This window comes from Embiotoca jacksoni, unplaced genomic scaffold (genome assembly GCF_022577435.1).
Source record: "Embiotoca jacksoni isolate LCO1_2020_lvr unplaced genomic scaffold, fEmbJac1.0.p SCAF_134, whole genome shotgun sequence".
Lineage (NCBI taxonomy): Eukaryota > Metazoa > Chordata > Actinopteri > Embiotocidae > Embiotoca > Embiotoca jacksoni.
In genome coordinates, this window is record NW_027185268.1 from 63,062 (window position 1) to 84,650 (window position 21,589).

The following is a 21,589-nucleotide window of genomic DNA, read 5'->3' on the forward strand; positions in this document are numbered from 1 at the left end:
AGCAGTACACTGTGTATAATAGGAATTACAGAAGTCAGATGATTCAAGTAGAAATTTCTGCACGATCATTCACAAAGCCCGTACTTCCTAGTATAGTAAGCGGTTTTTTTTTTTTAAAGAAGGGTCCCCCTGGTGTTTAATCCTGGTGGTGCAAGACAGAATAAAACTCCTATTTTTAGAACAAGAACTGTAAATGCTAAGATAAATACTAACTGATGATATTCACTGATACATATGACTGAATCTGTGTCTATATACTGTATTTATCCCGCAGGCGTGATGCGAGTGGACTACGGAGACGTCTCTTCCCGTAAAGCCCTCCGCGAGGCTTTGAAGTGCAAACCCTTTTCCTGGTATCTAGAGAACGTCTACCCAGACTCCCAGATCCCCAGAAGATACTTCTCACTTGGTGAAGTATGAGCGCTTTTGTACTCTGATCCCACACAAAGCAGCAGATACACTGGTTCCTTTTGCATTGTCAGATTTGTCCTTGTAGCTTCTGGCCTGTATTTTTTCAGAAAGACAATATTGCTGTGAAAAAAATCTGAAAAATCTCAGGATTCAGCAACGGCTTGAAAAAACAAGATAAAAGCAAACATTCCCAACTGTTTGCATTGAACACATATGATAAACAAACGTCGCTATTGATCCCTCTCACATGCTTACACAGTTATACCGTGCATGCTGGGTGAGTGAGATAAGGCTTATGTATACATGCTACACAGTCTCACGGCCTAGTTTTGTAATCTACCAGTGAGCTAAAATTAATTTTAAAAGACAGAAAAAGTGCAAATATCAGTCAGAATCTGTCTCACACTGTTGTAAAATATTAGCCAGCTAGCAATACATTTTGTTTAAGTAAATAGAGGACATTTTTCATAGGAAAAAAGGGATATTGTAGAAGCCAGGAACTGATCATTTGCAGCTGAGACATGAGAACTCATTGTCTGCTGTTTTTTGGATTATAAAAGTTCACGTTTTTTTGGTATTATTAGTTCGTTCCCTCTCACTCAAAACAACATTTTTTTAAGTGACCTGAATTTGCCTTTTGATCCACGTGGCTCCGTGTCGACAGCAGTGCAGCATGGGGTAAATTCAGAGCTGACATGGAATATACTATCTGAACGCCAGACGGAGGCCATTTAAATGTAACGTCAGTCGAAGAACTCAGTGAAATTAGCTTGTAATCCTCCAGCATTCATCTAGTTTAGGATGAGAGGATTTTTCTCATGCTGCTCTCCTACGCTGCAGTAAAAGATGGTTCTGTCTCTCCCTCTCTCTCTTTAGCCTCTGCAGCAGCTCTCCTCCCATCTTTCCTCTACACAGACATCCTCTGACTGATTCGCATCCTCCATAGCACACAGTCAGCCTTTCTTTAACAGCTGGAGCCATTACGTTTTATATCACTTAATTATGAATGCCATTCTATTCCTGCATGGTAGGCGTAATAATAGCTTAGGCAACAGTCAGGTCAGCTTTAGCTCTGTGAATGTATGAGTTCATTAGATAGCTGAGTTGACTGTAAGTCAATAGGAGCTGTGATAACAGGGGTACTCAGAACTGTGCAGTCAGGTCAATTCTGTATTCCAGCTTTTAGAGTGGAGATAATGAGAAGAAGTTGGACATAACTCAGTGATATAATGTCTGGTTTATAATTGCAGCTAAAACCTTAAATTCTAATGGACCCTGTCAGAAAGATCTGGAGATAAACATGCATTTCTTATGATAAAAAATAACAATGACTCTAATGAGAAGCTAAGGTGACAAATTTTGGCTGAAGTTGGCTGCGTTTGGGACTGAATGTCAGTTTTGTGTCTCACTTTGGTTTTCTGAGAAGAGAGTGTCTTCAGATCTGTGACTTGAGTGTGAGTGTGCGTGAGTGTGCGTGAGCGTGCGTGCGTGCGTGTGTGTGTGTGTGTGTGTGTGTGTGTGTGAGATCTGGCTTCAACAACAACATGTGCATCTTAAACAGCAAGCTGTTGTCACTGGGTTGGTTAAAGTGAAGCCTTCCAGACCTGATGTAACATTTGTGAAGTTATAGCTGTGACTAATGATTATTTTCAATATTGATTACAATTTCTTACTCACATAATCATTCTGTCAGAAAATAGCTTTTTAGTACCTTTGTTAAAGAAATGCATCAAATCCTCATATTTAAGAAGGGGGCTCCAACAAAGCCTTACAGCACATGAAAAGTTCTGATTGTCAGAATAGTTGCTGGTTAGTTTTATGTCAAACAGGTGGTTCATTAACAGATTCATTGTTTCGGCTTTTTGATAAACAATATTCTAAATGTATAAATATAAAAGTCAGAATCATGCCAAAAGATACCGTGATAGAAAAACTGAAACACTGAGTAAGAGGTCAGTCATAAACATTAATGGAAAAAGGGGTGTCGAAAAGAGGATTCATTTTTATCGTGAGTGGGACCTGACTGGATTTTGTTTGGCATTGAAAATAACATTTGTTTCATAGTTTGGACAATAACACCGATGGGAAGGGTCAAGGAATAAATACATGAATAAAATGCATTGTACTACTTTGCATAATGATAGCTAGCTTGCTAGATACATTTTAAAAGGTGCAACTTATTAAAAAAACAAGTTTTGATTGGCTGAGTCACTACTAACTATGAACTCAACTCATTAAGAGTGAACTTTAATTTGAAGGAACTTCTAAATGTGTACTTTCTGTCTGTAGATCCGAAATGTTGAGACGAACCAGTGTGTGGACAACATGGGAAGAAAGGAGAACGAGAAGGTTGGCTTTTTTAACTGCCATGGCATGGGTGGAAACCAGGTGAGGAGAAAAGTATAGTCATCTCAATACAATTATTTGTTGTTTTATAGATATAATGATCTATTGTAACTGCACATGTACAATTTGTAAGCTACTTTTTTATGGTGTTTTAAAAGTATGCCTTCCTCTTTTTGAATCATTTAAATTTAAATTAAATACCATGATCACTTTTATATCATTGGATTTCAACTTTGCACGAATGCTTGACCTCAAGTTGGATGCACGGTGTTTGTGAATTTGTAATATTTAAGTCAATCTGCAGATTTTTAATATATTTGAATTGTTTATTTTTTCCAAGTTTTCTGTCTCATTTCAAGTCCAGTGTTGATTAGGCTCAAAGATTTGTGCCAAGAGTTTATTCCGCACTACACAGGACAGAATCTCAGTCTAATCCTGTGGTAACCGGAAAATGTGAAAAGGGGAAATTCATTTTAAAACTATTTTAAGTTCTGAAAATACCTTATTAAGTACACAATTAATTTGAATTGCACTATAAATCACAAAGACCTGGACTAGTAATCAAAAATAAATCAATAACTTATTATAATTATGTACAATTTAGTCCTATATTATTAAAAGCACCTTTAAACACAACCGTAGAGCATATGGCTTGACCACAAAATGATGAATAATGTTGCTGATGCTTTTCAAGAGCTGAATAAGAACCTCTATGTCCAGGTGTTCTCATACACGGCTGATAAAGAAATCCGGACAGATGACCTCTGTCTGGACGTCTCCCGCCTCAACGGGCCCGTCGTCATGCTCAAGTGTCACCACATGAAGGGCAATCAGATGTTTGAGTACGATGCTGAGGTAGGATCTACGCTCCCTGAAGTAACCAAATGATCCAAACTGGAGCTGTTATTGCAGGTGGCCGTTCCTGCCTCCTGATGGCTGAAGCACTAAAACATGACAAGGTCGATTGGTGGTTCTAAATCTTCCGTAGGTGTGAATGTGTGTGTGTCTGTGTTAAGCTTGTGAGGGACTGTAGACCTGTCCGGGCTGTATCCCGCCTATCGCCTAATGCCAGCTGTGATAGGCTCCAGCCCTTCGTGACCCTCTACAGGATAAAGTTGGTATAGATAATGGATGGATGGATGTGTCATGAGGAGATTGCATGAGCAGTGGCACTTTGAGGATTCAGATAGTACACACAAGGGGTAAAGGAGTACCTCTTTTCTGCCACCAGATGGTGCTGTATGTTTTTTTTTTTTTTTTTTTTTTTTTTTAAGAAGCACGGAAATTGAGTTGGTATTTCCACCCAGCTGTGTCTCTCCTCTCGTCTTCTCTCATTTAGTATGTTGGCAAATGGGAATATGATTTTGAGGTAAGCAGTTCCAGTTGTCCCTTTCTGAATATTCCCCCATAGTTTGCACCCCGTGCTCTTGTGTCGTGATATCCTTTAACAGTGTGTGGACCATGAAGTTTCAGTGGTTGTTAGAGTAGAAAATTTAAATCTTGTTGTGAACTAAAGCGTTTTTTTATACAGGACTGAAGTGGAGCCTGAAAGTGGGATGTGATCGTCTTAAAAACATGTTTTATTAGTTATCACTTCCTCACATAATTCAGCAATCAAACAACCAATAAAATTTGCCTTATAGTCAGCATAATTTACCATACCTGCTACTAAACAGTCGAAGTATGAGTGGCCAAATCTTTTACACAAACACAGAACTTGTTTCAGTCCAAAAAAGTAACACAGATGTCACCAGCCAAGACCAGAACTAAAAATAACATCTTAGAAATCCAAACGAAACAACCACCAGATGGATGGAGGTGCCAAATGGTACGTTGAAAAGATAATAAGCCAATGCAATTCTATGTTGTGCGTTTCATTACAGACCCCCTGGCCTGTAAGACACACTCACTAAAGACACCACTGAATTTAGAGAATATAGAAAATGTGTCTGTCACCGTTTATTCATTTGTAGCACTGGCACACCAAAATGAAAACAGAAATGAGATAAATGACAAAGCCAAAATACTGCATATTAAACACTAGGGTGTCATTTTACTAAATAATTCCTTCTTATTCAATCTGTAATAGTCCTACAATTTCAATCTTCTGTCAAATGAAGAAACAGATGTTGCAGGCAGAAAACAGACATTTTGAATCTCGTAGGAGAACTAAAATATATTCCCCTCAAGCCTTGTTGCCACAGAGCTCAAAATACATTATGGATTATACAACTGAAAAAGCATTTTTGTATTAACAATTCATGCATTTTTAAACCACAGGGAGGTGGTTCGGAAAGACTGCAGTGGTTACAGTGTTATCTTTGGGTGATTGAGATGTCCTACCGCTGGCATGTCGATATGACAAGGTGGGGAGGCCCAGAGGCCTTTCCATCAAGCCCTGAACAAACCCGAGGAGAAATCCTTTCATTACACTTTGTTCTCAGGGTGCATTCTTAAAATGAAAAAAACTGAATAATTCATAACCGAAGAGGAACGGTGTCTGTTGTCAACAGCATTGGGGTTTCACCGCTGTCAGTGGCCGAGGTTATTTTTAGCCCAGGTGTGACTGACATGGATTAAATCCTGAGTGACTACAGTAACATTAACATTTCATCTGATCATCAGTTTCACTTTTACAGGAATACCTGACTTCTCAATATTCCTGCTGTATTCCTTTACAGCTGTGACTGACAGCCCTCTGTCTTTTTCACCTGCTCCGCTGTTTCAGGCAGAAATAAGCCGTGTGCTGAGCTTTCCCCACAATCAATCACACGTGAACATACCTGTGACAAACATTGTACTGCTTGATATTGCCCCCCCAAGTCTTGCTACGCAGAATTTCCAAAGTTTGCTGAATTTTCCACCTACAGTAAACAGCAGTGTTTCTTACTTTGCTACACTCATGAAGTTTTATGTTAGTGTAGTAGAGACTAATTACTGTAGTTTTCCAACTAAAAGTTTCCAGGTGCTCTTTAAGCCCACGTTCTTTATTTTTTCAAGCTTGAAGTGTTTTCTAATTCACACTTGGATTGCAGAAAAATGCAATTACTGACTTTATTTGAGATGCAATGTTTGAGTCATGAATTCTTAGACACCAAATCCACAATGTGAAGTGACATGTTCTTTAAACTAATGCTATATATATTTGTCATGTTGAATGGATAGCTATTTACAAATGAGAAACTTAAAATTATGACAACTCCAATATGCTCACATTAGCATAAAGCCTCAGGTTTCCTTAACCAGTCAAAAAAAGGAACCGAGAACTTGAACTAAGTTTCCTGAAAAATTAATAATTCAAATATTTGATAGAAGCATCATGAAAGTGTGACAAACGGTAAATCACAAAATCCATACAACGAAATTGAAATTAAAAAATTATTCTATAAAAGACCACAAGGGCTACATCAACAAAGAATTCTTCAAAAGGGGAAACTCAATTAGACAATAACCGACATCCAGGAGCTTGGACTGGTTGTTAACTGATTTGCCTCCTCTGCCCCTTTTTAAACCTTTTTTGTTGATAAAAGTCACCTTTTTTGCCATTCATTCTTCTTCTTTTTTTTAAAGTTGTATTTTCATTTGAATTGTACAGATTTGGACAAATTGCTTGTCTCATTTTTAAAATGTTTATGTTATCAAGTATTGATGTTGTCTCAGAGGTTTGAAGTTTGGTTCAGGTACTTCGGTCCCCCTTTTGATATCCTCTGGCTTCACACCAAAGTGTGTAATACACCCATCACCATCATCCTTTTCACCACTCAGTGTCACGTTTTGACTCACCTAGGCATGAAGAACAAGCATGTCACACGATCTCTGTCACATGACGTCGTATGGTCACGGTATGACCAGAGTTGATGAACGACGTCATGTGACAGAGATCGTGTGATGAAGTACAAAGCGGGCCAAAGTAGGTAGTGTGTCGGGGGGTTGGATGGAACAAACACTGGATATGCACCTGGAGGACCACTGCTGGGTCTGTGAGAAAGCAAAAGTCAACATCGATATCTTATAAGTTGCTTACATCGTGTAACATATTTAGCTTTCGAGTAGTATTTAAGTAACTTGGTTTTTGGTCGAGGCAAAACATGACATTGACACTGTGTCTCTCGTGAATTGGTGTATGTATTACACGCTTTCCCGTGATACTGGGTTGGCCTTCATGCCATGTACATGTCTTAGCAGATTTATTGTCCAGTCCTTACAGCCTGTTTGGTTTCACCTCATGAATTTGATGCACACCCGCTACCTGTTCCCAAAACATTGTACCACTTCTAACTAATTCAAATATCTTTTTTTTTTTTTTTTAAATGGACTAAATAAACTTAGTCAACCTTCTGTTTTACAGGCATAGAGATTACACATGCTATTAATGTTAATGCAGAATAACTGTAATTTTTTTATTTGAAGTGTTTTGAACAAAGTCTTTTGTGTTGACTGTCATTGAAAACTGGGAAGGTTTGCCGTAGAGAACAGATGCGTCAGTTTAAGAATAACTTGATGACTGACTTATCTTCCGAACCATCTGTCCCTTTTCCCTCCTGGCTCGCTGCAGAAGCACACCTTCCTCCACATCATCACCCAATCATGTCTGACCATCGGCCGTCTGGAGGACGGCACCTATGGCCCCACTGTGGAGTACTGTAACAACAGTCCAATACAGTCGTGGATCCTCCACAACTACACTCGTCTGGAGGTCGCGAGACACCTCTACTTCAGTCCCACGGATTATTTTCTCTAAAGTCATGTCTGCTCTTGAGGGCTGTGGGGGGCCTCAGGTGAGCAGATTAGCACTCAAGTTAGGCTCAGAATAAAGGCTGGTGGTCGTTTTAGCTGCTCTGTAGCGATATAGTTTAGCTCTGTTAGAACTTGTAGTAGCTTAGTTTGACCTGTTCATTTGTTAATAGGCACATTTGTAGCTGATTGTTGTCTCAGTTTTTAGAGTATTTTGTATTTTCTTGTTTTTGTCAGTGATAACAGATGAATTTAGAGCTTGTTGTTGATCTTTTAGGTATTTGTGGGAATGTGACGCAAATTGTTTAAGGAAGCGCTAAGTAGCTTTTACTGGTGACCTTTAAGGGGAAACTCACGAAGACGGGACAGAGGCATGTTATGCAATGACAGATGTCCCATCAAGATGCTTCTGTGTATAAGATGCTATCTCCAAGACCTTTAGCAAGTATTCATGCTAAATTAGATCTCATTTGACATTTATTTTCCAACATAAATATTTTATTTTGATGTGAAAATTCACTGGCTGTCCCCAGGGCAGCCTGCGCTCAGTGAATGATGCCTGAGATGGAGGACGTGTTTATTTTTAGCTGATTATCTACATGCAGGGCTGATTGAAATGGGCTTGCCATTGTTTACAAGTCCTTTTGAAGTGATCCTTCATTGTGAACCTACTTTTCATCATGGCCCTGGCTGCTCAGTCTACCCTCTTATTGGCCTAAAGCAGCTGTGTGCTGTATACATATTGTTAAACCACTGAATCCCAATTATTAGTCCTTTTCACCACTCAGCCTGCTTATTTACATAGTTTTGTAAAGAATGTTCTTTAGCTCAGCATTTCTGTCTCTTTCACGGTTGTTATTTTCCTTCCTTTTCCAGCCTTTGTGTCTGTCGGTTAGGGTTAGGGTCATATTCTCCGTAGCCAATTCTGTTCTGCCGAGTTATCTGAAGTTTGTACCTCAGAGTACCGTTGTATCTCTCAAAACGCAAAACAGCAATTCCACTGTAGCATGCCACCGTTTTTTGTGTCCAAGCAGGGTAAATTGGGTAAGGAGCTCCCAGGACTGCTGGTGTGTGTCAGAGTTGCGGCAGTAAAGTGACCTGCTGTTAGATGGCCTGATTTGCTGTTCACACTCAGATGTCCTCCTGGCGTTGTCAGCACAAGAGGAGAGCACGTACACAAGAGCAGGGCACCATTAAATCAAATGAGACTGTTGCTGACTCTGCCTCGAGATAAAAGGAATCTGCTGTTTTTGTATTTCCCACAAAAAGCCTCTCAGCCCTCTAGATCTCCTTCCACAGTCAGCATCACATCACGTCAGACAGGAACTCTTGTGCCTTTCAGCAAGTCCAGTGTGCTGCCTGGTGACAAAGAGGATGCTATTCCTCATCCGGGGCTTATGGCTAGAAACCATCATTTAATTAGCCGGTCTCAGCTGTGCACACACTCAGTAACTTGCTTCGCAGACACTTCTGGGTTTGCTTGGAGGCTGAAATGGGAGTTTTCTCTGCTCTAAAGCAGGCATGAAATAATTATGAGCAAAGGACAGGACCTGCACATTTCCAGTAATTTAGAGGAGAGTAAATCTGGTTCGTTGAATGAAAAAAGAAATACTATTCTCAATATTGCATCAGCCTGCTTTATCAATTATAGATTAGATCTACCTCCAGCTTACAGAAGTGCCTTGTAAGAATGTGCTTGTAAAGAAAGTTATTTGTTGATCATACTGCTTGCCATTTGCACATTTTAAAAAAATATAGTATTTTTTTATGTCAGTTAAGAGCATTTTTTATCTTTAACTTATTTGGTAGTAAGAACTCGCCGCTAAGTTGTAGCTTTACGAACAATTTTTAGATAAAGCAAGAAATGTAAAATGTCTCCAGTGTTGACAATCTATTGTTCTTTTATTAATTTTTTTTGGCAGGTGTATAAGGTCGTACGCCACCTGCTGTCTTTGTTCTTTCTCTGTTTGAACAAATGTGCCCTGTAGGGCGGTCTGCAATCTGTACTTCAGGAAAAGATGCATGTGTGTGTGTGTGTGTGTGTGTGTGTGTGTGTGTGCACCGGTGTGAGTGTGTGTGTGTGTGTGTGTGTGCACCGGTGTGAGTGTGTGTGCGTGCACTTCTTTGTATCCAGGCAGGGAATGTCAGGCCCTTGTGTTTTATTGCCTAAGATCAAACATGGCCTGAGCGCCTCTGTGAGCTCATTAGTCGGAATATCCTCTGTCAACAGTCAAAGCACAATCTTGTTTTAATGAAGAATTATGCTTCATCCGCAGGATAAATCATCCCACTGCACAGAGTTTTATGCTCTATGCAGGCTGTTGTTTGTAGTTTTTCACAAGTATTATATTTTACGTTTGCACTGGTTTAGAGTGACTCCCAAGATAATGCTGTATTAACTGCTAAAACTGAGGTTATCTTTGTTTTGGTGTTGCAAGCTTTCTTTTAGAAGTCCTTTGACTTTCATACATTACAACACTGTATGGTGTCCTCACAGCACCTAACATAATTTTCTCAATTTCTCTCATGGCATTGTTTTTCCCAGCAGAGGCTCTGCTTCTCTTTACAAACCAACCCCAGGTCGTCCTCTCCGCTGCATGTGATCATTAGGACGAGAAACGCAACTCAAGTGAGCAACGAAATTGCGGAAGCGTGTTACTTCTGAGGGAATAAACATAAATGGTTAATCAAGTCCATTGAAAGCTCTCTTACAGTTGTTTGTGGGGTGGTTATCTCTGATGCCTCTCCTGTAGTACATGACCAAAAAAAAAAATCTGTTCTTATGATCAGAAAATGTCTTTGTTCAATAGGCCTCTTCTTTTTGTAGGTCAAATATGTCTGTGTAGTGTTTTCAAGAGGTCTCAGTTCTTACAGTTAGTATTTGAGCAAACATTTCCCTCCATGGACGTTAGACAGAGAAAATGTTCTGTCCCTTTTGGCTTGACCTGTAGAGAGAACGTAGAGAACGCTAAATACAGGTACAGAGTGGAGGGGGGATTTTCAGTGGTATTGGCACTATTAGCTAGCCTCACTTTACTCGCCTGTTGCTCACAGCTTCAGTCTCTGCTATGATTATAGTCTGAAAACCCTGTTCGCATGAAGGTTGTCTCAGACACTCTGAAAGGCGGACCAATCAGCGACTAGTGGGGGTGGCTGGGTGCAATGACGTTAAGATCAAGCCTCCTTTTTTAGTCAAGCTAGATGAAGCAATACAAACGGCTAACAAATAGGAAGTTAAAGACAGAAATTGAAGCCGGAGCAAGAACAATGCACCTTGAATCCTTAAATTTAGTGTACACATTCTGCAATTGTCATGTACCAACATGGTGTTGTGCTCTGCTTACATTGGGGGAGGGTTTCTATTGTTTAGAGATTAGAGAATTTTGACACACAACATAACTATCCAAAATGTCCGAAATATGCAAGTGTTGGGCAATATATCAAGTTTCAGGTTTTTCTTCAGAGATAATGAAAAAGACTACATTGTCTTTTACATTTGTCTGCATTAAACCGTTCCAAAACTGCATGATTTATCAAAAGTAAATGTAATTTCTACCCATCACGTAGACCTATTTATGTAGTTGTTTTATTCTTGAAATTTAAGAAGGAAGAACTAAGGCATGCTGGGAAATGCAAATGCATTTTGGGCTGAGGGGAGGGACCAACACCTGGCTCATCGGGGCTGTAACAGTTAACGATAGAGCTTTTTATGATGAGGAGCCGCCCTTCCAATTCATTCAGCCTCACTTTCATCATGGCAAATAAACTACATTAGTTAATATGTACCATTATTACTAAAGAAGCAGAGGAAGAACTAAACGTAAGACACACTGAGCAGGAGTGAGCAGGACCGTGAGAGAAACCATCACTAACTGCTAAGCTAAAGTAACTAGCAGAGCTGAAAACTTGCAAAAAACTGTGGGATCAGCGAAAAAGTAGTTAAAAGAAGGAGAGCTGTGCGTGAGTGGCACTAGTGTAAATTAAAATGTACAGCAGGTGATTAATAGTTGTAATGAGGAATAGAGCAAATGAACCGAGTTGAGGGCAGTAACATCTGTACCAGTAACACAGATATGCTGGAAACGGAAACAAAATAAGACAATGCGCTTCCTGCAACATATCACTGTTTGATGTTCAAAACATTCTCAGAGAAATACCTGTTTCTTTTAATATAGGCTATTTACTTCATAAAAAATTTCATTGACACGTTTTGAAGCTTTATATTTTTAAACAGGGGAGGAAACCCTGTCTTTGTATTACGTTTTGGTCACAATCTGTTTTAAAGAAGGTGCTTGTGACATTTCACATGATAAACCCACTTCGGCGAAAATTTTGAGATATCAATCGTATATTGCCATTCGTCAAAAATACATCAGGGTATCTTTTGGTCGATATTACCCAGCTCTACCAGATGTTGGTTTCAGTCCCTCTGAAGCAGAGAGAATAATTTCTTTTACACTGTTTTTTTCCTCTCTCTAAAGTAGCAATGACAAATCTCTTCACCAACTGGAGCCTCAATTCTCACAGCAGCCTTAATGATTAGTCTGTTGTACAAGGGGCAGCACTTTCACTTTTTTGTTGCCAAGAACATTTGCTCTCTTGATGTTCGTCTTGTGTTTTCTCGCTCCTGCTTGGTAAATTTGTGAAATGTGGGAAATCAATAGTTGAAATGTGTTTGAGAAGGTTCATCTGAGTCATCTACATAGATTCAAGGCAAATGTCAAAGCGGAGGGTCAATCATCGGCTGATTTAGGCAAATGTTCCTGTGAAACAACAGCAAAGTCCCTTTAATTTGCATTTGTGTCATGTTTGTACGTTTATCTGTGTAATTGCCTGTGTTTTCATCCTTCCTCTCTCCAGCGACTCACTCTGCTGCACGTGAACAGCAACCAGTGCTTGGACATGCCATCTGAGGAGGACAAGATGGTCCCCACCCTGAGAGACTGCAGCGGCAGCCGCTCTCAGCAGTGGCTGCTTCGTAACATGACCCTGAGCGTCTGATCCCTCTCCTCACGACTCCCCACACTGCTCCGAACCAGCCCTGGCTCTCCACACCCTCACCAGGTGGCTCTTAACCACACACATCATATGCCTCTTTCTGTTTCCACCTGGCCAACGAATACAGAGATCCAGGCAGCAGCAGCAGCAGCTTATCTTCCATCACGGAGACGTCTCTTCTTACAGCTGGCTACAGATTTGAGAGAGGCAGCACCTGCCATTCTGACAACATGACGAGGTGTCTCTTTGGGGACCTCGTCGTGTCCACACTGGGAAAACAATGTGTCGGGTGTACTGTATATATGGAGAACATATCAAAGCAATCTCACTGTGTAGGACACCTGTAAACTGCGCTTATGCTGTGCTGCTCAGACTGCTGCTTAGCTGCTGGGCAAACAATTAAACAGAAGAGCATCTATAATATTCTAAGACACGTTTCTGCAATGGTCTACAATGTTAACCACCTTCCTTGTGTGGTGTGCAGGCAGTGCATTGGTGTGTCTACTGTAGGTACGATCTTAAAACATTACAGCTGGTTTACTGCTCATCCTGTTTCCATATCATTACCTGTCACCGTCAAATAAAAAGAAAGTTATCTTGGTAATGGAGCCACACCAATCCTGGATTTATGAGGCAGATACTGAAAAGGTCTGATGACAATATGTCAGGAGAAGTTTCTTTTTTAATCATTTTTGTGTAAGGAATTATAAACTATAGTGATACTGCTGTGCATATTTTTTTATGTTTCAAAAGACAAGGAACATATTTCTGGAAACCGTGTTTATGCTTCAAGCTGCTTGGTGGGTGTTTCCCACGATGACAGCTGAGGGTCAGCACTGATACTAAAGAGCATTGAGGCCCGTTATTTCTACTCCTCTAACAAACCCACACGCTGTAGCATTAGTGATTTCAGACATGTGTCTTTTTCCCCACATTTGGTACGACTCATTGTGTTTGTTTTCAACTTTCAACTCAAAGTTAGCACGCAAACTGGAAGCACGTCGCCACAGATGCTGACCAATCAAATTGCAGCCAATTCACAAACCTGGTAAACACTAATGTCAAGCTGCTTTTCTTTTCATTTCAGAAAAATAAATAAAATACAATTTAATTTTTTGTGTGATTACAGTGTTGACCAAATATATGCAGTAGTCAAAACAAACATTAATTATACATACTCTGAACTGGCTTTTTATTTCAGTTTAACTTGGATAAAATTTTCATAAGGATCTGTACAATTTGGTTGTTAAAGAATCCTGAAATGGGTTAGGGTACACTATTACACTATTGTGTTTAGGGTTTGCGGTTGAAAAATATACTTTCTGAAAAAAAGCTTTCTGGTCCACAAGCCATGTAGTGGACACACTATTTCTGAATAACCTCAAATATATCTTTGGAATTTCAGCATTGACCTTTTTGGTTAATTAAGGTGTCTGTTTTGAGGTGTTTGGATGAGAATAATATAAACGTAGTGTTCCATATCAGTCTAAAAGGAATTATAGTATGGAAGTTTATTTATAAGAGGCTATTATAAAGAGATAAAAGAATTTAATGTGCGATTGTAAATACGTGATTAAGATTCTTCTGAGTCGATATGATTAATTTTATCGAATGTAAAAGTTTCCCCTAAATGGTACCAACTGTATTTGGAAAAAAAACAGATATCATTCCTCTACTGGGACAAGCTTGAGAAATCCTGTTGTCTTGGACAGAGCAGCTATGTGTGCCTTTTGAAAGATGTTTTGAGTTTGGTTCACTGGTTTTTGGATTATTCAATCATTTTATTGTTGAAAAAGAAGAATGTTGAATGCATTTTCATTTCGGATAAAACATTGCAGCGTATATACACCATATTGGCATCAAATCATTTTCATATCTCATGAATACGTCGCCGTCATTAATTCTTGATCAAACATTCAGTTAATATTCAGTAAGTCAATATTCACTGTATTAATATTGACCAATTACCCATCCAATTGTGGCAGGTACTTTTCAATACATAGCTGGGATCAAACAACAAATATGACTGTGCATTATGCTGTTAACATGTTTCTAGCACCATTGTTGTACATACAGAACCAATTATTTTTCTAAGATGCTGTAAAACTCTAGCACTCCTCAGTGAAAAAGACATTGAATGATAAAAAATAAAGATCACGGGGTATTGCAGTGGGTATTTTTTGGAACCAAGGTAATAAAAATGAGGTTTTTAAATTGCGGCATGTTTTGAAAATCAACATCAGACCCACAAAAAACAATTGTCACATGAAGGAGTGAAATAATATCAATGCTGCTTGAATACTGAATCCTTGCCAGGTGCCTACTTGGCATTCGGATTAAAATTCAATGACCTCTTTACTATCACGCAGACACATTTATTGTTTTTCATCATTTTTAAGTGCATGTTAAGATAGGAATGTAATGTTTCAATGTGCTGGTTGCAAAGTGATGTTACCTGTTTGTACGTTTTGCCTTTTTGTAGAAAAAAATAAAACTTCTACTGAACAAAATTAGTATAAATTTCACTATGAAACAACTGATGAAAATATAGCACCAACATATACGGTAAGTTCATTAATAAACTTTAAAAGAAAAACATACATCTCTTTACTAAGATCGTTACTCTTTTATTCAGTGTGTAGGCCTTTTAAATGAAGCAAATTCCAGCCTCTCCTGATGACCGGTACCCCCGGACGCTGTTAGAATTACATTGTAAGAGACTTTACCTTCCCATTATTGGGTCAAGCCCATTATTGTAAGCTGATGAAGGGACTTCTAACACGGATCATTATTCTGTGTTCTTTAAGGCAAAGATAGCTTGACCTTTCAGGTGACTTTGCTTTGTTAAAGTCTGAGAGGTAAAATTACTGACCTTGAACAGGACACAGAACAAAGAGAGCCAGAGGGTCAATGGAGACGGAGACCAGGGAATATCACACTAACACTCAACATTGTGACTGTTATGCAGCTTTGACCAATCATTACTTTAGATATTCAGTCATTTCTCTTTTTTTTTTTTTTTTTTTACCATCTAATGAAGGATTTAGTCTGGAGAATGTCCAAAAATGTTGACATTGGACAAAATTCCCAAGAGCTTTTCATATATACTCAAAATATTTGATTCGTCTGACGTGATTTTCAAAACCTGGATAATTAAACGGTGTGTCTGCAGATTTCAAAAGCTTAAATCAGAAAAAAACATCAAATTCTTGACTAAAGTAATAGTTAAATATTTTGGGGGATTGTTTTTTTTAAATAAAATGAAAGGAGCAATACCGCTGTCGTGTGTATTGTAAAGATTAAGCTAAATTCAACAGACAGTCGGTTTAGTATAACAACTGGAAATATGGGAAAACCGCTAGCCTGGATCCGTCTAACCGTACCTTTCAAGCTCATCTAGTAACACATCTAGTTTGATTAATCCACACAAAAACCAGTGCAAAAACACAAATTTGAGTTTCTGAAAACTGATATATGAACAGAGCCAGGCAAGCCATTTTGCCTTGTTTCCGGGTCATCATGCTAACAGCTACAGGAACCAGCTGCTGCTTTTGGCTCTTCATATTTAAAGAACAGACAGAGTAGTGCAAATCTAACTGTCAGGAAGAATACTAATAATTATCTAATCAAAAATGTAAAACTACACCTTAAAAACACAATTTTAGTCAACGATATTACAACGCTATTTTAATATATAAACTCTCCAAATAAAGTACCTCAACTGTAAAATACTTTTTTTCATGGTGCAGAAGGTTTGCATTCTACACACAGGAAAACACATTCCGTTTTTTAATACTGCACACTCTTTGTGTAGACGTACTGTATGTTTTCATTTCCTTCACTAAGCGTTGGAATAAACATTTTGTAAACCTTTCTGAGACATCCACGGCGGAGTTATTAACAGTTGCTGTTGTGGAGCTGACAACACATCAGCGCCTCACCACACTCTCAGCAGGGGTTCTCTGGGGACTGAGTGGTTTCAGTCAGTCTCACACCTGTAGAAGCTGAACCCAGGCTGGTTAACGGGGCTTCTGAGGATAAGATAGTGGGTTTGTGGCCAGGCCAGGAGAGTCCATTAAGGGGTGAGATGCTTTAAAATAATAGCCCTAATGGAGGCCTTATCTGTGGCTATCTGCAGCTTGCAGTGGCTCTAGGAGGTAGAACATGCTCACCATGCGGGCTCTACAGCTTTTTAAAGCATTGGATCATTTAAGCTCAGGAAATTTAAAATTGTGCCTGAAGTAGCTGATGACGAAGATTATAATTTTTATGCCAAGAGATCAAACAGGTCATTTAGAAGCAGATTTGATGTTATGATTCAGAGGGAGGGAGGTCCCAAACGCCCAACACGGGAACAGTAGGTTTCATGCCTAAAAAAAAACAAAGTTTAATTCAAAAGCTGAATATCCAAAACACAAATACTGAGAGTCAGCATTGTTAGGTCTACAAAGAAACAGAAAAGCAACAACTAAGAAGCGATGAAGAAGAACTATCTAAAACACCGTAAAGTTGGCTAACTAAATAGCAACGGGGACCGGACAGACTTAAGGAATTACTGAACTCAAAGAGACAGACAGGCCATCTGAAGCAACAAACTGACAGGGGAAAGAAGAACACAAAGACTAAATAGACGAGGGAGAGGAAGCCAACGAGGGACATGTGAAACGAATCGGGGAGCGGCATACAAACAGACGAGGACAAGAAGGGCAGTTGAACCAGACACGGGGTGAGAGACTACAAAATAAAACAGGAAACACAAAATATCAACTGAACTAAAAGACTACACAACAGAAATCAATCAATCAATCAATCTCTGAACAAACATAATGTATAAAAGGCTAAGTTAAAATATATCAACAACATTTTGATTATTTTTGGACTAGACATGAAAAACTAAGTTATGTTTTTGGTGGGCTATTACTTTTGATACAATGGTAAAATAAGAAAATGTTGGTTAAAAACTACATTTGTACCAGCAGTTATCTTAGACATTAGGTTACTTTTTTTTCCCATTACATTACCTGCTGCTTGTTACACTCACTTTTTCAAACTCCTTTTTACTGATGCTCTTATCCTGGAGAACTTCCAAGGACACAAGAGCAGGAATTGAAGTTCTTACCTTTTGGTTATGTGATTGTCTCTCTAATCTGTTTCCATTAGACCATCATGACAAGAAGCTCTTAATACTTTCGTGACTTGACTTCTAATAAAATGCTGCACATTTTCTGTCCTATTTCTCCAAGTGTCTCTGGTGTGCTTGATTGTATGCTGTTCTGCCTGTCTCTCCCCGCTCTATATATGGGGCTCCATCAACTAAGTGAATCCAATAATGGGTAGAGGCAGAGTGTGTGTGTGTGGGGGGGGGGGGGGGGCAGAGGGGATAATCAACCCTGTGGATGTGCCTTTTCTCCTCACTTGAGACCAAATGAGAAATCCTGCACTTAATTGTTGAAGGGACCTGAAGTTCCAGAGCTTGCATTGAAAAGCTGGTTTAATTAGACATGGTTCGAGGCCAATATCTCAGAGGGGGTCAGATCCACTGCCACAGGAGGCGCACACACACCCACAGACTAATGTACAGTACCTGTAAATGTGCAGAGCCAGCCTAGGGATTCAACTGAGACATTTCTGATGTAATTTTTATAGATTTGCAGGAAGGAAGTGGCTCTAACAAGCTTCTCCTATGTGATAATCTCCTTTTAGCAACGAAAGCAGTGATTAGGAGGAGGGGGCCCGCTGCTTTCAGCAGTAATTGTGTAGTAATCAATCATCAATCTCCAGGAGCTGTTCTGCAAAGCACTCCTGTTCAGATGCTATTTTTGACCACAGCGACAACTAATAAGGTCTTACTTCTTCTGGGGAAGGAAAAACCAACAGACTACACCAGAACAATGTTCCCATTTGCTGTTAAGCGTACCTGTTAAAGACTATGTGACTATAAGGGCTATTATCCACATTATCAGAATGGTTGCCGCTTCTTTCATTCACTCACTCACAAACAGCTGTAATGTCCTTTAAATACCACAAGATGCTGACAATTTCATATCTCCCTCGGAGGCTCCATATTTTGACCCAGTTGCTTGACTCTCATGGAATCACTGGTTTAGAGATGCTGCTCTGCTCATCCACCACATGGTTTTACATTACATGCCAAGCATGGAGAAGAGCCTGTTAGTGCTTCAGCATCCAGTGAGCACGCTTCAGATCATGTTAAAACCTTATCTTTGCAGGGGGAAAATCATAGCACATGTCTCTTATGAGAACAGGATTGTTTGTTCAAATTCATAAATCAATATTGTACCCGCAAAATACGATTACAGAGAATTCTTTAGCGAGGAAGTCTCAAATTCGTGGGGAGGGGGCGCATAGAAGAACAAATCCATCAAAGCCAACATCAAAGCCGAGGCGGTTTTTCCTGCTCTGTCTCTGATTGTTGAGATTATAAAGGAAGATGGAAAATTAGAGAAGATTGTTTGACGTGATTGGCTGATGTTTCCCGGAGAATGACCTCAAGTCCAATCCTAGCTGATTCAGAGAGGGGGACAAATGCATCCAGTGTCCTACATTGGTCTGATTAGATTAATAAATCAATCCTTTCCCCACCCGCCCATCAGGTTTTACCCAGGCTATTTTTAAGAAATGGGTTAGAAAAGATCATCAAAGTATTTCTGATCACTGACGTAACACAAGTTTGATGTTATTTGCTGCAAGAAGTGGCACCGACATGCTGTTCGCTAGTCTCAGATGGGAAAGGGAAGACAGTGTTTTGTTGCGAAAGAGTAGTTGTTTTCCGAGGATGATTGCACCTTTGCTTTGTAGAAGCGAAATGTGCTGCTTTTTAAAACCCTCCCATTACTCGACGAGAACTAATCTGCATACATTCCAATTTTTTTTGCACAGTGTTGCACTCCTGGTGTGTGACAAGAACAAGCTCAGACCTTAACCTCCTCCCTGTATTTAGCTGTCACTGACTGTGTGCTCAGCAGAATTAAAGAAGTGCTTCTGTGCAGTTGGGAATGTTTGAATGATGGCAAAAATACGGGTTTCTGTTATGGCAGATTTTTTTCAAGGATTATGCACATAAAGCACTTCTTAACACTACACAGTATATTGTACAATTCTCTTTGTGATTATGAAGTGAGTCCTTGTAAAAAAAAAAAAGGACCTTCGAAAGGTGAAAATGCCTCAAAAAGAAAAGAAACTGCACATGACAGTGATTCATTTCTGTAACCAGGGATGTACAGTTTACAGTTGTATCACCTTTTATCTCAATTCAGTTTTTGCTACGAGTGATGGAGATCCAACATGAACACACTAGTTTTTGCCAAAGTTGAAATAGTATTGGTTATTTCAGTCTCACCTAATCAAACTGCACACACACACACACACACACACACACACACACACACACACACACACACACACACACACACACACACACACACACACACACACACAGTTCTAATGAAGTTTAACTGTTAATCCCGAAGAATGTTAATTTTACTTTGATTATTGCATGTAAATATCCATTTTTATAGAGAAATACTTTGATTTGAAGCCAAGTCAGGGGTTTTTAAACCTCTTTTAAACACTTGACAGTAATGCTGAGGGACTGGGTCATAAAAAAAACACTGTATCCTGGAGTTAATTGCCATTTCTAAAAGTACATCTAGGACAGACACTTTGACAAAAGTTGTGTTAAAACTTTCGTTTCAGTAAGTATATGTGTGAAATACAGCAATTAAAAATGTCTAGCTTGTGGTGCTGGTTGGATAGCTGTTGGCCAGTCCAAACTAATAGCCCTATTTTTGCTCTGCAAATATGTGAATAGCCTTTTCCTCCTAATGAGGGCCAGAATTTCATGAATTGAATGACCCATGATGCCCTGCACTCATTATAAAAGCACACAGTCCTGCAGAAGCTAATGTTCACCTGGCAATTATGATGGTCTGGTGACTGTTTGGGAAATCTTTTCCTGTTCCCCTCAGAGGGGCCGGATCACAGAGCCTTGACAACGCTTGGAGGCATCTCAACTTTGCGCTGTGCTGCCATGCAATCATTCATTTGGAAACAGTTATGTCAGGCCTTAGTGCTGTTTTTAGAAGCTTCCATTTGTACAGTAGGGCTTGCTGGGCTCCGACTGGACATGGGATATCATGTGGTAAACCACAGGGATCTGCAGGAGAGCCGGGGAGGTAGATTTCACATGGAACCAGACTGACTCAACAGCATATTGATTCTTGTGAGCTTAGACATCGGATCCAGCTATGGCTGAAGAATTAGAATCAACAAGATACTGTGGACATTACAGCATGTTTGGCGTATAAAAGATGAAAATATGGTGCGTGGCCTGATCCACACTCACATGAGCTCAAGTGTGATACTCTACAGTTGTTACCGGTGACTATTGAGCTTGATTCGGAAGTTAAATTATTCATTTATTCATTTTACTAGTTCTTGGGTGAGAGTAACTGAATTAATCTACAATGCAGCTACACCGATGATGTTTCCTGCAAACATGTGCAGATTTCAATGCTGCATTCATCAGTGTTTTATGGATTAAGTGTGTGCTTAAAGCAGGGAGATATGCTGTCACAACTCCCTGATTTATGCGACAAAATTAAGAGGGAATAAAAGAGGAAACGGGTGGAGATAGATAAACTAGAGAGGTGGTGGTATAGTGTTCACTTGTGCCTCGTTTGTTTGTGAAACGCTGTGTAAGCCTGGGTAACTATGGAGTGGGTGTATTCCTTTGTGACTATGGTCTTGGTAATATGAGTGAATTCTGGTTGCAGCTTTTTGTCCCCCTGAGATCTGATACAGTTTGCAGTGAGTGTCAGCAGCTTTCCTGCAGAACGTGTTACTCTGTTAAGATCTCCAAATGTATAGCCGTCACAGAATGAAGCAGGGGCAGTCACCTATGGGATGGAAGAGGGGTCATCAGTGGCTGTTAGTGCAGGTGACCCAGAAGAATAACCAGCAAACAAGGTGCATTTGTAAATGTTCACTAAAAAAAATATGTTTCTCCTGAACTGCAGATATATTGAGAAGGAAATTAAGAAAATAATAAAATATATTTGTTCAGCATGATGCAGTTTCT

General features: G+C 39.5%; 1 protein-coding gene across 4 annotated transcripts in view; it reads left to right on the plus strand.

Annotated features, from left to right (window-relative positions):
• The window catches only part of galnt13 (polypeptide N-acetylgalactosaminyltransferase 13), a 39,362-nt gene extending 21,655 nt beyond the window's left edge, over positions 1 to 17,707 (plus strand). For 2 of the 4 annotated variants that reach the window (XM_069147192.1, XM_069147193.1), the window contains exons 9-13: positions 275 to 414; positions 2,701 to 2,799; positions 3,478 to 3,612; positions 7,313 to 7,535; positions 12,352 to 12,441. In XM_069147192.1, the coding sequence (XP_069003293.1) occupies positions 275 to 414; positions 2,701 to 2,799; positions 3,478 to 3,612; positions 7,313 to 7,498 (560 nt within the window). In that variant the 3' untranslated portion in view covers positions 7,499 to 7,535; positions 12,352 to 12,441. Of the gene's footprint in view, positions 1 to 274; positions 415 to 2,700; positions 2,800 to 3,477; positions 3,613 to 4,096; positions 4,127 to 7,312; positions 7,536 to 12,351 lie in introns of those variants that run through there. The other 2 variants (XM_069147195.1, XM_069147194.1) reach the window with 2 other exon arrangements.
• The last annotated feature ends 3,882 nt before the right edge of the window (positions 17,708 to 21,589 follow it).